The sequence below is a fragment of the Boleophthalmus pectinirostris genome, unplaced genomic scaffold (genome assembly GCF_026225935.1).
Source record: "Boleophthalmus pectinirostris isolate CB_2022bp ecotype Guang Dong unplaced genomic scaffold, ASM2622593v1 HiC_scaffold_23, whole genome shotgun sequence".
Classification (NCBI taxonomy): domain Eukaryota; kingdom Metazoa; phylum Chordata; class Actinopteri; order Gobiiformes; family Gobiidae; genus Boleophthalmus; species Boleophthalmus pectinirostris.
In genome coordinates, this window is record NW_026571207.1 from 20,515,802 (window position 1) to 20,531,256 (window position 15,455).

The 15,455-nt window shown below is 40.6% G+C and overlaps 2 protein-coding genes across 2 annotated transcripts in view; both read right to left on the reverse strand.

The window, feature by feature from the left end:
- ankrd13d (ankyrin repeat domain 13 family, member D) overlaps positions 1 to 6,347 on the reverse strand; it is a 10,619-nt gene extending 4,272 nt beyond the window's left edge. The window contains exons 1-16 of the mRNA XM_020928401.2: positions 5,614 to 6,347; positions 5,380 to 5,515; positions 5,175 to 5,299; positions 5,038 to 5,083; positions 4,461 to 4,604; positions 3,142 to 3,331; positions 2,948 to 3,014; positions 2,278 to 2,359; positions 2,124 to 2,185; positions 1,921 to 2,051; positions 1,690 to 1,847; positions 1,507 to 1,617; positions 1,266 to 1,438; positions 900 to 979; positions 376 to 609; positions 1 to 56 (exon numbers count right to left, since the gene is read on the reverse strand). Of these exons, the coding sequence (XP_020784060.2) occupies positions 1 to 56; positions 376 to 609; positions 900 to 979; positions 1,266 to 1,438; positions 1,507 to 1,617; positions 1,690 to 1,847; positions 1,921 to 2,051; positions 2,124 to 2,185; positions 2,278 to 2,359; positions 2,948 to 3,014; positions 3,142 to 3,331; positions 4,461 to 4,604; positions 5,038 to 5,083; positions 5,175 to 5,299; positions 5,380 to 5,515; positions 5,614 to 5,697 (1,879 nt within the window). The 5' untranslated portion in view covers positions 5,698 to 6,347. The remainder of the gene's footprint in view (positions 57 to 375; positions 610 to 899; positions 980 to 1,265; positions 1,439 to 1,506; positions 1,618 to 1,689; positions 1,848 to 1,920; positions 2,052 to 2,123; positions 2,186 to 2,277; positions 2,360 to 2,947; positions 3,015 to 3,141; positions 3,332 to 4,460; positions 4,605 to 5,037; positions 5,084 to 5,174; positions 5,300 to 5,379; positions 5,516 to 5,613) is intronic.
- A 120-nt stretch (positions 6,348 to 6,467) lies between these two features.
- On the reverse strand, positions 6,468 to 15,007 carry kdm2ab (lysine (K)-specific demethylase 2Ab). The gene is made up of 23 exons (XM_055159170.1): positions 14,785 to 15,007; positions 14,325 to 14,365; positions 12,981 to 13,119; positions 12,826 to 12,904; positions 12,691 to 12,737; positions 12,427 to 12,605; positions 12,203 to 12,309; positions 12,010 to 12,103; positions 11,775 to 11,928; positions 11,564 to 11,679; positions 11,344 to 11,470; positions 10,998 to 11,257; positions 10,846 to 10,923; positions 10,518 to 10,775; positions 10,321 to 10,449; positions 10,148 to 10,234; positions 9,840 to 10,046; positions 9,714 to 9,743; positions 8,623 to 9,605; positions 8,382 to 8,545; positions 8,163 to 8,309; positions 7,832 to 8,047; positions 6,468 to 7,758 (listed from the first exon to the last, which is right to left on the reverse strand). Exons 2-23 carry the CDS (start codon positions 14,358 to 14,360, stop codon positions 7,577 to 7,579), a joined length of 3,819 nt encoding a protein of 1,272 aa, XP_055015145.1. The 5' UTR covers positions 14,361 to 14,365; positions 14,785 to 15,007; the 3' UTR covers positions 6,468 to 7,576.
- Between the last annotated feature and the right edge of the window lie 448 nt (positions 15,008 to 15,455).

The following is a 15,455-nucleotide window of genomic DNA, read 5'->3' on the forward strand; positions in this document are numbered from 1 at the left end:
CGGTGAGTGACAGCTGCAGTATCCTCTCTAGTTCCTCCTCTTCTTCCTTACGCTTCCTAAAAAGGTGGTAAACAAACAAATAACTACTGAGGCAAATAAAGGCTAGTTAAGAAACATAAAAAAGCTGACCATCACTGCATATTATTTAATACAAATGGGGGCAGCTAAAATGAATATGGTTCAACTGCAAATTCTTGTTGTAAAATAGGATGGTCTTGGATCTAGTAATAGAAATGATCAGATTCCATATTTGGGAATTCACCTTTCCAATATTTCGTGGCAAAGTACAATGTAATCAACAGGAAAAAATAGCCCCCCATATGGGAGGATGACAACATCACATTCTAACATCTGCAAATGTCCAATAAGATGTACCTGTCTATTTCTTCCTGTTCCCTGCACGACAGCTCCATAGCGAGTCGCAGCTGCTCATCGAAGCTTGCTGCCACACCAAACTGCCCTGACAACCGCGGATCTCCCCCAGAGCTCAGAGACAGAGGGGAGTTTGCCCCCGGGTCCTCTGGTGACACTGAAGTGGATTGGTTTAAGTCTGCAGAGCTATCCCCTTCTCGACCAGACAGAGAGATCGACAGGGACTCTTGGATTGCCCTGAGAGAAAAGAAAAGTGGGTTACGAAGAAAAAAAGTATAATAAAGATATTATCTGACACTTTATTACATTGTGACAGGGAGTTTGTCCCATGAGAAGTGAATATTACTCACTGTAATCCTGGTAGGTTAATTACTTTAAACACTTTTTTTTTCCTCAAGAACTGGAGAAGTTAGCAAGAAACTCATTCCATCACACACATCCCTCCATTTTTATATTTTTAAAATCCCACCTACTAAAAGTTTAATCCATTAAAAAATACTATTACTATTATTTGACTAATTGCTCACCTCTCCAACTGAGAGTCCTCTTCATATGATGGAGACTGGGGGACAGGTCGACTGTTGGTCAAAGCCTCCCATATTGTTACCTAAATAATACAGTAAGTGCATGTGTTCATAAGAATTTTTTCTGTGTTTCAAGTTCATTTATCTTAGATGGACAGTTCTGATTAAACTGCATTTTCAACAGTTCACTGCCTCGAAGGTCAGCAGATTCAGTTTTTACTCTCATTATTTCACTCTAGTATTTACATCTACATTACCTTAAGATTATAAAAAGTGACATAGCAATGCTAAAGGTGTCAAAAGGTATTTAAAAAGCCAAACTAAAGAATAATAGGGGACTGTTAATATAGTTGTTTTACGTTATTATACCTGGTCACTCTCTGTGCCTGCGTCCAACAGACTTTGCTGAATAGCAAACTGTAGCAAATTGTCATCCTCATCCCGCATTGGTTCACTGCGCCCCGGGCCCAGAGTGGTGTAGTCTGGTGGGGGCTCAAATACAGAGGGGTCGACTTCGCAGTGAAAGGGTGGAGGTGCTTGACCTGAGAGGAGTTATAAAGTCCCCTTATATTATCCTAATTCAACAAAACATATTTATAGCCACTAATACCTGCTTCCGAGCTCTCAGGTTTGTGTAGTGTCACCGAGCTGACCGGTTCATCACAACCACACAAGTTACTGAAGGTTACTCGAGCATTCAACACATGGAACAAAGGAATCTCTGAGAACATAAAAAATTGCTGTCAATACATATGTCCAGATGAAGGATACATTCAGTATCTTTCCTTTGTACCTATCTTAACAGGAAAACCTGGTGGCAGGCGCAGGGTGATGAAGTCACGCAGTTTTGCGAAGTGGGCATTTGAAATGGCCATGAGGTCAATAATGGGGGTCACCTGCTCTGCCAGGGACAAAGGGTGAGTCTCACTCAGCCAGAGTGTCGCTTTGAACCTGGACAGGAGAAAAAATATACAATTCAAACAATGTCCAAGTGTTTGCATTTTCTGTTGACATTTTGAATTACCTTTGGACTTTGCTGGTAAGCTCAATGGGTCGTCCAATGTCTCGCCCATTCAGATTGAACTCTGGGTTGAAGTATTCCTCTGCAGTGATGGCTGTAGGGTTGTGAGGACTGGCACACTGGGACACATTACTCTGAAACAAACACAGATATTAAACATAATGCTGTTTGTTGTGAGCTGCTGCAGTTTTGAGGCACCCACTTACTCCATTATGAGCTGTGTGCTGTTCAGCTATACCTAAGAATGATTGCAAAGGCGTCTTTGAACCTACAGAAATGAACAAAAATTAAAAAAATAAACTTAACTTAACTTCATTACAATTTTACAGCAAAATTTTGAAAATGTTTCACAAAGTTTACCTTTGCTTCTTGATTTGTCTTGGTCTGACAAATGCTCTGTCCTTGACCGAGTGACCAGCTCCACATTAGTAGCACTGTAAACCTGGAAAAACAAAAGAAAACAGGGAATCTGATTGTCACAACATATTCCTGCAATTTATTAATTTAATATTACCGTATTTTCCGGGCTATTAGGTGCTCTGGATTATATGACGCACTGACATTAAATGGTCTATTTTCAAACTTTTTCACAAAAAACCACATCGGACTTTAAACGAAACACAACAGTTCGATGGGTCAGTCGGACTTTGTTTGGCGCGTTCACGGTGACTCTGGGCTTTGTTCAATTGTGGCACATAGGGAGGGTGCTGTCTGGGACCACTGGATTGTTGACGTATTTGCAGTGACACAGTTGTTCAGTTGTGGCTCAGAGTGGTACATTGGACTCGCTTTTTCAGTTCGTTCCTCCGTTCCATTCCTCGTCAGCGGTCGCTGTATGCTCCATGCGTGTTTGCGTGCGCTGCGGGTAGTGCGGCTTTGTAGTTTATTGAAGTCGTGCTGGGATACCCGAGTGGATTCGTGTATAGGGCGCTCTGGCTTGCGGGGCGCGCAGTCGTTTTTTGATAGGGTTAGAGGCTTAAGAGCGCCCTAATAGCCAGGAAAATACAGTAAACTGATTAGATATTCTGACCTTGGCTTCATAACCACTGACAACTTCAGTCTTCTCAGAACGCCAGCCCCAAATTCCAGATTTGTTCCTTAGATTAAGAGAAAGGCGCCTTCTTCAGTTTGAATTAAAATGCTTTGCTATTACTATTACTTATTGAAATAATATTAAAATACAGCTTTGATCTTCCAAAGCAAAAATTTAGAAGGTGTCATTACCGCTCAAAGGCAATGTTGCGAGTATTGAGATGTGTGGAGACAATTGGGGATGTCAGTCTCTGGGCGGTGTTTTCCTGTGAAGGCTGCATGGCTGCAAGAAGAGACGGCGCATCTCGAGGGGAGAGCACCAGTGGCTCTGTGTACACCACCTGTTTCTCATGGTCCACCTCCATCACCACTGCACCATCATCTACAGACACAAGAAAAAACAAATCAAGGTCACAGATTTTCTTAATGAATGTTACAAATGTAGCCCAAGGACATGCCTCAGGGCAGCTGTGGCAACAACAGTAGTTTAACACTGATTGTGGAGTGAATGAATAATGCTCTGGGTGTCATGAAAGGTGCTATACAAATACAATGATTAGTTAATTTATTAATTATGAACAGTTACTTAAACTATAGTGCTTAATACAGCCAGCTCCATAAACAATAAGCACAGGTTTTGGCTGGTGAGTGCTCAGACCCCTGCCCCCCAAAACAACAAACATACTCGAATATGATAGGCTTAAACAAAACCTCTCAGATATGCTATAGTAAACACAGCAGCTATTCTGGTTATGTCACAAACACCTGTCCCCCCTCTTCTCCTGGCACTGCTCTTTCACAAGGCACTTTACAGCACTAACACAGGAGCTCTTGTGTGCATCTTGACTGTACCATTAGACTACCACACCCCCCCTTTGTTGCCTCTTATTTCATTCCATAAAACAATATGAATGTGTACTGCTCACATCAATTTCTTGAAAATGGACGTTGGAGGAGAGGGAGCAGCCCAAAATACATCAACAGACAAAAATACCGCAGACCGTTTTACTTGCAAATGACCATTTGCCTGATGAAGGCGTAGTGCTGAAACATCATTAGTGTCTTACTAAAAGTCACACACATTATTGTGCAGGGTTTTTCTCTGTTGTTGCCCTAAAGTAATGTCACATAGTTTTGTCTTTTTAGAGATAAAGATAATGTCAAAGGTTTTAATAGGTAGGCTATTATAAACCATTTCCTGGAATAGACAAAATTATTTCAGATTAGGCCTGCACTATCTTTTCAGATGATTGATAGGTCAGTGCAACTCTGTGAAAAACAAGGCAATGAGGGTCAGTGCAGCTCATTGAGTCTATGTGATCAGGAAAAAATTTTATTTCAGTGAGTTGAGTTGAGCCTCACCAGAAAGTAATTGACAGCAGATTGAGAAAACAGCAGAATAAAATTCAGATTACACTCCACTGAATTTGCCACCACTCTATAGTTTTTCAGTCATTTGAAACCAAATTAGTAATAAAGCATTTGATAGTTTGAACAGATTAAAAACTCACCTCCGCCCTTAAAGATGTAGCTCCGCCGGCCTTTCAGCCATGTCATGTGCTCAAAGCCCAAAAGAGTAGTGTCCACACGAAGGCACGATCCACTTTTCCACACACGGTAAACATCACTAGGACAGACCTTTGACACTAAAGGCACTGAAGAGGTGACAAAAACAAGGATTAATACAAACTGGCATACAATTTAGAGATTATAAATAACTAACACAAAATAACAGGTTTATCAATTCATGATAAAACCATGTGGAGATTTGCATTGCTAATAAACTAGTTTAATACAGAGATACATGTCCAGCAACTTTCACTCACAACCTCACCCTTCTGTTCAGTCTGATGTTATGATTAAGAATGAGCAATGGTAATAAAACTAAATTTATGAGTATGAGTATTGACAACAAGAACAAGAATTGTTGCAAAAGTGAAACTGTGACCTAGGTTGTAAAATGTGATATGTCATTTTGTTTACTACTAATACATTTTTTACAAAAAAAAAAAAAAAAAAAAAAAGCTAATGGGGAGCTATCCAATGGAAGTGGTGCTGAATCTGATTCACGTGGAAAAGGGCACCTACCCCAACTTGTGAACTCCCACTTCATTTCTACATAAAAATCTCGTGCCTGAAATAAAGCGGATAAAATGTAAAATAGTGTACTACTTAAAAATAATGATTAAGCACTATCATGTATGAAATGAAGTACTGGCAATTACCTGTCTAAGTTTGCTGAGCAGTTCTGGGATGCCAGCCAGCCTCTCTGTAGCACGTTTAAAATCTCGGTACTGAAGAATGAGCTGAACTAGTTCTGGGTCTCCAGTGCTAACTGCCTCCTGCAAGACTGAAACATGAATTTTCAATGTGTTGATCTAACAGCAGAAGAAACCCAGTGTATATAAGCTGGTATATGAAGTCACTCACTGGCCCAGCCCTGCGCACCGACGTGTGTTGGGTCCGCGGAGTGTCGGAGCAGGACTCGGGCGGACTCCAGGTGGCCCAGACTCACTGCCAGCTCCAGAGGGGTGCGCCCCCGCGTGTCAAGCCGCTCCACGTTGTGCTGCACATCCCCAACATCACCATCATCAGCGCAATGCAGTGCTGCTGTCAATAACCGCAATATACAATCTTTAGCTTTTCTAGCAGACCCGTACTTACCTCTTTTTTCTGCAATTCCCGGTCAAGCTCCATGAACTGATTGTTCCAAACCAGAAAATGCAGGGGATACGCCTCTTGGGCCATGGCTCTCTATTTGTTGACAGGCAAACAGAAGTAAAGCTATGTAATATTACCTATGTGGCTAACAGATGCACTAAAACCATAGAGTTCAAAGCTCTTCGGTGGACTGCTAGCAGGCTAGCTCAGTAAATGTGCTAAAATAAAAGTCATAGTCCAATTAAATAATGAGCCAATTTAAATTAGTGGGCTGAGTTGGCTTAGCAACTCAGCCCACTAATTTGAGGTTGACTAACAGCTAGCTGGGCTAACACAGGCTAACACTACTGGCCAATAACAGAACTCGTCGTGCTCTTCTCCGCACATTTTCATTCTCCACACTCTCTGCAGTCTGAAAAACCTGCGCCCTTGCGTTTGTCCATATTTGTCTGGAAGTAAGTTGGAAATTACTGTAAATTTAAAATCTATAAGTCAGCTGCTTGCTGCCGAAAACATGTCAATCTGAGAATTCGTTGCGAGATGCGGGCGCTGATGCAGTTTCACATCCAGGTCATTTTGGTCCGTGCGGTGCCAGCTGCTGCCAGCTACTGCCCTGCCCACAGGATGATTATGGAGCCGTGCACATCTGTCGAGATGGCCTTCTTTAAGTCCACACCAAACGCGTCTTGTTAAAAGTACTTTTCAGCAGGGTGCTGCATTATTTATATGTACTTCCTCGTTTATTTCCAGGTTACCAGAGGGAAACTGGGTGGAGCCAGGGTTAAACATCCCCGTGGATGCTCCAGTCTACGGTCTATCTCTAACACACAACGGTGAAAAAAGTCATTACAATCTCCTACTTTTGTTTTATTTTATTTGAAAAATAACACAAATAACACAGGTGAAAAATGCATTGGAAAATAATTACAATGCTACAAGATTCCCATTTGATACTCTAAGTAAAACAGATTTACACAAAAGTATACCTTTGTACAATATATTCATATTTGTTTTAAAGAATATGGCCAAGAGAGCAGTCCATCACCTTAAATACAGAAACACTATACTGAAAACAAAAAGGAACAATTTCCAAAACGAAAACTGCACTTAGCATTTATTTAAATTGAAAACCAGGTACAACCACTTACCAAATAAAAATATATAAAAATCGGTGGTGAGGACATTAGTCTAAGTTGTACAAAAACAGAGGAGTTGAGAAATTGTAGCACCTGAAAAAGGTTGTTGAAAATGCACATTTTCCGACAGTTCTTGGCTTATTCCATACACTTAACTTCCACTTTTGGGTTGAGGTCTCGTGTTGCCTTCGATTGCCTTTTCACTTTTGCTGTGATTTTCAGTGTCTTATGTTTAAACTTTAACACTGATTAATCCTCTAAAGACATTTTGTTTCAATGCATAATGCACAAGTTACTGATGAGAAATTAGTATTATCCCCTCTAAGACTGACATGACCAACAGCACAAAATGGAGCTAGAATCCACTTTGTATAAAGCCACATGATACATGTGAGTACAAAACAAAAACCTTCAAACCAACAGAAGAAATGTCAGGTCTTTGCATGGTTTGAAATGGAACACTCAGTTGGTACTGATAATGAATGGGGACTTGAATGGTCAGGGGGGATGTGACTCTAGTAACACTTAAAAGTTCTGCTTCCGGCACCAATGCTTATAATATCATATTCTCAATATAAAAACTAAGCTCCTGAGTATTTTAAGTACAAAAGTGAAAACTATAAACCTCTGAAAGAAAATCCAGTTCTAGCTGTTACCCCAGCACCAAGACCAATTTAAGTGCTCCTAAATTCGTCTCTGTATTCCTTTTACACCATGTAGACGCAAGAGTGAGTTGATGTATCACTTCTGTGCCCAACAGGTTTCTGTAAAGTTCAGGTATTTTCTGTGCAGCATTGTCACCTCTGAATCTGATGTGGCACGGCAGGAGGTTAGGATATCCGCTCGATCAGTTTTTCATCTGACAGACAGTAGAGTGTGTTGACAGACAGCTCAGAGATGAATGCTTCACAGGCTTTGCGGGAGACACCTTTACAGCCCCGCAAGTCGAGCATTGTGATGCAGGCAAGACGGCGGAGATACTTGAGGCATGTGTCGGACAGTTTACTGCAGCCTGAAAGATAGAAACGATTAGGGTTTAATAGCTAAATATAATAGTAATACAAATAAAATTAGTTCTCACATACCTGCTAGGTTGAGCTCTGTGAGGGTGTTTCGCGTGGAGGAGCCCACAGCAGTGAGCAGGTTGATGGAGTGGTCTGAGAGACTGTTGCAGTTGGAAAGGTCTAGTTTTGTTAACTGAGGCATGTGGCGGATTACAAGACGCACCGTCGAGTCACTGATGTCCAGACCTGACAATCTTAAACTCTGAATGGTGCGAAGGGGACTGCGGTTATCACAACCTGAAGCCAAAATAAATAAGGGTTACACAAAATGAAAACAAGAAAGATGATTGCATTTAAAAAGGTATGTGGGTTATTATATCTAGCACAACTGAGCATCCTCTCATATTCTTACCTGGTGGAGTTATCAGCTCCCTGATTTGAGCATCTTTGACCCCATCTGCATAGCGCAGGTCTAATGAACGGAGGAGAGGGCAACCAGGTGAACAAAGAGCAGAAATAGATGCCCAAGAACAACCTGCTAACATTAGATCCTTTAGACCTATGATATAAATGTAAGCATTAGTGTGGCGTAAAAGTGAAAAATGACTGAACTGTGAATGTGTTTGCTTACCAGGTAAGCGTCCAATAAGCCAGTTAAGCTGCTTTTTGGAAATGTTGGTCCATGACAGATCCAGTGTTACAGGCTGCCTTTTTATTATACCTATGAGGGCCTGAGGAGTGACACTGGGCTTGATGCTGAGGTCAATTTTTGTCCAGAGCCTTTTGTCTAAGCACCTTGTGGGGAAAAAGGGAAAAATTAATAAATATCCATTATGTTTATGTACTATGCATATTCTGTAGAAAATCCTTACCATTTATACCAGTTTTTGCAGACAGCCATGCAGACACATAGATCTGCTCGACTTAAGTAGCGGAAGACAGACACCCACACCTCCCTTTCACAGGCCGGCCCAGCACCACTACTCTCTCTGTCTGCCTCACTGCCACCTTCCTGCAGAGCCGACAGGGGGATGCGAGGGTGATCAGCGGATGAAGAAGCTGAGCCCCCACGGCCAAGTTTAACAAGTTTACACTCTTTAATTCTTTTAGAGGCCTCCACCCTCTCTTGGTGAGTTTTGTGAGTACACATACGACCACTGCGTGTGAGTGGTGGTGTGTGCCTGCTGGTCTGGAGATCAGGATGTCGGATGGGTGGCCGAGGAAGTGCTTTATACTGGTTGCGTATTAATGCAGTAGTAGTTGAAGCAATAGCTTCCAACTTAGGAACAATGGCTGATGGGTCTTGCTTAGCCCTGCTTGGAACTTGTAGAGTCACTTTGTTAAAGCCATCTTTAATTTCAGTTTGGGTATCTTGCTCCATCTGCTCCTCATAATCGTATGCACAGATTTGGTTGTCTTTTTCATCTTCCAGATCTTTGGTTGTCAGCCTCTCTGTCCTCATTTGTGGCTGGTTCTCTTTATCTCCTCCTGGAGAGCCATTTTGTGTTCCCTCTGCTTCCTCATCTTCATCCTCCTCCTCAGTGCTGCTGCTGTTGGAGCTACTGCTGCTGCTGCTGTCTTCACTGTCATCCACAGGTCCATGGTCTCTGGAGTGAAACCCTCTTCCTACAGCTCCACCTCTCAATCTCACTCCGCGGCCTCTGCCTTTAAAACTTACAGTCCCGTTCAAAGATGGTGGCTTCTCCAATTCCCCGGTCGCTGCTGCTGTGGCAGGGAACGATGAACCACTCGCCCAGGTCACTCCCCGACCCCTGCCCAGGGACAGTCTGCTGTTTGGAGATCGCAGCCTGGACAGCAATCTAGAGCCTGAACGCTCAAGGGCGACTCGTTTTTGCTAGGAGCAAGATCAAACAATGCATGGAATTTAAAAACAAAATTTTTAATTCATTGTACTATTTTATATATGCCAATCACACTGTCCTATAATGTTAAAAGAGATTACCGCCATTATTTTGCTTCGTTCCAACTTGATCTGGAAAAAAATAAAATAAATGCAACACAGATTCCGATGAGACAAAGTGCACTGCCACTGTGGACCCATGCCATAGGCACAGCTTTTAAAGTTTACCCTCTTTCTGAGTTGAAGCTCCAGTGCACTGGCTCTTTTTCGACTCTGCTGATGCTGAAGAAGTAGTCTCTGAGAGGGAGGAGGCGCTGTTGGACGGGACACAGGTTTCCCACGTCTTGACCTTTTGCCAGCTTCACCTCCACCAGTAATGTCTCCAGGCAGAGAGTTGGAACCTTCGGACTCACCACTTTCTTCATCACTGGATGACTGGAGTGAGAGCAAAAATGGTGAATGCGATCTGAAAAAATTGGTTTACGGCAAAATAGAAAGGCAACCCTATATTATCAGTGGATAAAAAAAGTTGATACCTCTGATGCAGAGCCTTTGCCTTGGTAACACTTTGGACACTCCCAACAACTTGGCAAATCTTTACTGATTTTTCCTTCACCTGGTTCCTAAAATACAAAATCAAGTATTGAGTTTTTTCCATGTTAAACAATAATTTTATCTGCTAATTTATTTATTTTTTTTGTCAGTTTACCTTAATGCACCGTGGATGAACAATGCTATTGCAAACTGAGCACTCCATGAGTGTGTGAGTGCTTGGATTAGATTCTTCTGGTTCACCTTCTTCACATATGGCACATCTTGCTGTATTAGGCAAAGCAGGCTAAGAGGAAGATGGAAGAGATGCTAAGATGAATAAGTCACAATTTACATTATAAAGATAGAACTTACAGCCAAGCACTGCCTCATGACGCAGCTTTTCTTCATGCGACCAGGGCCGCCAAATTTCCTCATGTCATGACAAAATTGACAAGAGCCACACTCTTTCCTGCGGCATGCAGCACAACGTTTACACCTCACCCGTCTGCGTCGCAGGGCAGAAATGGATCGCTTGGTAGAACGTCTTGTCTTGTGGCCAGAAGGACCCAATCGAGGTCGGTATAATACAGATGGAGGAGGGGGAGGGAGGGGAGGCTCGTACCATGATGGCTAATCACAATATTGTAACAGTTAGTCACAATCAAATAACTGTAAATAAAGTGTGTGTTTCTTCATTTACCCTTTCTGGCCACTTGACAATGGGCTCGCCAGTGTAAGACAGTGTAGGGTCATCATCTGCATGCTGCAGTAAAACATCCTGAAAAAGGAGTAAAAGATATGAGAAAAAGGAGTTTATTAAAGGAAATGTAAAGGAATCCTTGTTTTACCCACCCTCATATTTTGAAGCAATGCTGCTGCATCCTCGATTCCTGCAGGGACACACTTCTTATGGGCCGGCAATTCCTCGAGCTTCCCCAAGAGGTTCCACAGTCCCTCCAGCTCCAGGGGTGTCAGCACATACTTAGGTTTGGTTTCTGGTACTGCCACATCAGTTTCACCCACTTCCTCCTTCACCTTGACGTCTACCATATCAGAACTATTTGGAACTTCATTTGTGGCATCATTTCCATTAACATCATCTGGAGAAAGGCCTACAAAAGTTCAAGCGCCAAGGGGTTAATACATTACAATATTTTTTAAAGTGATTTTTTCCAAAGTTATATAGATGAATAGTTACCAATTCCAAGGGAGTATTTTTGGAATTCAGGAGTGAGATGTGAGGTGTTTGTCAGGCAGTAAAGATACCTCTCCAGGACGTACCAACACATCTCATAGTAGAACGGATAACGAAACTTTGCTGGTACCTAAAAAGGCATGAAAGTAAGATCAAATATCTACCACTAAGATCCTAAAAGTCTACCGCAGTTGATTTAACAAGGAAATGGGTAAATGCTTACCCTTGTGCGGTCTTCAATGCTGTAGATGTTGAGTTGCATGGGGATGTTGAAGCTATGAAGGAAATTACCTCCAAATACCAAAGTATCCTCTGGAGTGTACACTGCATGGATCCACCCTGTAAACATAGCAGCAGAAGGGGTCAAAATGTGTTTGGGTTAAATATAAAAAAAATAATATTTTAGTGCAACACACATCCACACTGGTTGGTACCTGATGGGATCATAAATGTATAGCCTTGCTGCAGCTCTATTCGTTGACAGTCATGACACTTGTCCCCAAGAAATATATCTCCTTGCTTTCCAGATAAAACCCAATTCTCATACATTTCCAGATTCTGCGGTGAAGGTGGAATTAACCAAAAGACCTGAAAGATAGTGAATATAGTATAAAAAAAGAATAAGCCTTAAGGTTAATATCATATTATGTGATTCATCTTGAAACAAACCTTTCTGCCTCGAAGAATATGGTACCAAACTGAAGTGCCACCAAAGTCAATATGAAAATCTGTGAAGCAGCCCTGCACACTCATTAGACAATATCTGAAACAAAAAGGGAAAATTATAGCCGCCTTATAACTTTTTAAAATCATTATTTTATAACAAACATAGCATTTTTAAAAAGGTAGGCACAGTATTTACTTTTGTACTTTAGGGTAATGCATATCAATAATAGCATTAGTAGAGTCTGTCTGCCGTTCTTTGAGATGTCGTGGCCACATGTTGTCTACCCAGTCAATAAGATCCACCTGTCAGATAATACATTCAAGGTAAGTAAAGTTATGAGTAAAAAATTAAAATAAAAAAATTAAAAGCAGTCATAGTTTAACATCTTATTCTCATTTTAAATGTGCAAATAAATATACCGAAGCCGGGCGCTTGACAAGATTCTCCAACTTTGTGTGGCTGAACTCCAGACTAATGACATTGTAAAGTTTCTCCCTTTCTGATGGTGGTGTCTCATAGTAACGGCCCCATTGAGCCATTGACATTTCAATTCCTTTCTGAGTGTTTACATCCATTACATCAACAATGCGTCTGCTACCTGTGAGAATAATTACCAAAATAAATGAATAAACTGTAAAATTATCAAAACAATCTGTAATTATAAGATAAATAATGAAACTCACCAACAAACACCTTCACATCACTCACACTAAAATCAGGGTCCGGCATCCTGAAAGAATAAAACAGAAAAAAAGCTAAGTACGGATACCACACTAATACTGAAAGAATGAATGTGCAAATACATATAAATATCTTACTGTATGCCAAGGCCATCAGACTTCTTAAACACAATGGGGTCCTTAAGACCTTCCTTCTGAATATATTCAAAAGTAAAATCTAAGAACAAAAATAAAACAGATTACAAAGATGCACACGAATGTCATTAGATGTTTAGATTCTCATTTTGTTTAACCTTTTCCATCCATGTATTTAATCAGGTCAGAGGTGAAACGATCACTCAGTAATTTCTCATCCAAGTCAAATGTTCGCTTTCCTTCAATTTCATCATCGGAGATTCCATCATCTTGGTAACGTCGCCGCGTACCTGTACGCTAATGACAAAACAGCACGGAGGTTTGATACAATTTTACAACATAAAAAATATCAAATGTACATGCATTAAATCATCCTTGGTAACAAGATGTAAAATGTATATCACCAGATATCATGTAAAATGTATGCAATAGATATATAGCCGTTTCATAATGACAAAATTATAATGATTATTTTGGTCATAAAGTCACCATTATTTCATTACTTAACTACTGTCCAAACATAAAAGAAAAAGTATAGACTTATTATTAGTAAAGTCCTATTACTCTTGATTCTGCCACTGTAGATTAGACAAGGCTTTGCTCCTGGATTTGAGGGAGACAAACAAGTGTGTGTATTATTCAGTGAATAAATTTATTATTTTATCACATTTTTGTAATTGAATAGAATAATACTTGGAAAATCACCTATTAACATGTTATTAAGTGCATCGCTCTAATTCAGCACCAAGTACCTAATAGCTAAATCGAACAATAGGACCACAAAGACACGGCTTAATCTTTCACAAACTGCCCCCTCCTCCTTTATTTCCCTGCCACTCACCCTCAGCAGCAATGCCTGGCTAGACAGATGGATAAGGACAAACACTTGCAAATCATCTCCCATCCCCCAACCATGTATCAATCTGGTTGGTGTGCATTTTCATTTTTCGCTACACACACTACATCCAAACTGTATGTTGAAATGATCAAAGTTGGTTTCTCTCAAAAAGTTACCCAAATACAAATTAATATTTATATAAAATTACGAAGGGAAATTAATTTAATTAATTTACAAAATCTTTATGGCCCTGCCTGTTACTGGCCTCTGAACTGTGGCTGACTGTGTCTAGTAAAAGTTCTACTGGTAACGAGACTGAACCAGAGAGTGAAGTCTTTACACAGACCTGCCAACAATGGAGACATAAAATCAAAGGGTTGCTGAAAGGCCCAGACAACAAAAAGTAAACATTGTAAAGTGGTGTCATAAGGTCAGTGCTACATTGCACTAACTATGTGAACTTGACCTTAGCTTGAACTCAATAGGTTCATTACAATTAACAGCTAGCATTGCAAAAATATAACGCCACATTGCTCAATTTCAGTAATTAGGCCACCTAATAAACCAACGAGCTGATATTTTACACAATGCAAAAGTTAATAGGTGTAAAAACAAAAACGCCATAATGTTAACTTTAACACATGACATAGGATAAGATACTTACCAGACGTTTGCTGTATCTAGTATTGGGGTCCTCCATTGTCGCTAGAATAAAAAAAGCCTTGTCACTTGAAATACATTTAAACAATTAAAATTAAAATGGTGATAAACCATGATACTAACATAAACAAGAGTGCAACTGCAGCGTTTAAAGAGCATTACTAGCCTTGCGCTGCTATTAGCCAATGCTAGCCTGTAATGTTGTTGTCAAGTTAGCCAGAAGCCTAGCTAAACAACAAGTACTAAACCTGAAAACACAAAACTATATTCATGCCAGTATGCAATGAAGTGTGGCAGCTTAATTTAGGACCCTCGTGAAACACGGCAATGCAATTCCTACATTTAAACTGCGTACACTGCAAACAAAACCCAGCTCTTTGGACATCCTTTTCACAGTCGTTAGCATACTGCAGCTAGCTGACGGTAGCCACTACACCGCAGTTGTAAAGCACTTGTATCTTTACCTGTGCGTTTTAGCGTTTACTCCTTTATACCGTGGACGTAATAGTAGCTTTCCAGACTAAAGCTGGTCTTAGGTCGCAGCGAAGTTTCTTCCCATGTTACGTTATCCCCGCTGCGTTTATTGCTGTATTTATTATTGTGATAAAGTTACACCGATTCGACGCTCCGGGCCGCCATTTTCAGCTGGTCCAAAAACACACACACACACAAGCGGAGAAAGAACACACGACCCGCCCCCGTATTTACGACGCTGTTTCTCTTTATTAACATGAACATGCGAGAGCTGCTATTGGACGGACCATGTGCTATTTAAACATGATTAGCATACATTACATTACAGGTGCGCTCGATGGGATTTCTACTGGAATGTTGTTTGACATTTTTCATCTTTGCTTCATATCAGTATGCGCGTTTTATTGTGACTTTGTATTTTTTTAAAGTGCAAGGGCATGTTTAGACATACAAAAGTGTCCAACACTATGGTTATACTCACTGTACATTTTGTACATATTCAGTCAGACTCTTTTTCTATGCATACTTTTGTTTTATTTTGTTTTGTTTATAATTTACTATCGTATTATGCAAAGCAATTATGTCATTTTGCTTATTTTCAATGACTATACACTTATTTTAACCTGATGCTATTTTTTTATGAGAGTGCCACTTTAAAAGC

Excerpts from the sequence above, each read along its gene's own strand:
- kdm2ab (XM_055159170.1), bottom strand. The coding sequence starts at position 14,360 with ATGGAGGACCCCAATACTAGATACAGCAAACGTCTG. Across the intron at positions 11,929-12,009 it reads ATATTCTTCGAGGCAGAAAG|GTCTTTTGGTTAATTCCACC; the intron begins GTTTGTTTCAAG and ends ACTATCTTTCAG. Across the intron at positions 10,924-10,997 it reads CATTGCTTCAAAATATGAGG|GATGTTTTACTGCAGCATGC; the intron begins GTGGGTAAAACA and ends CTCCTTTTTCAG.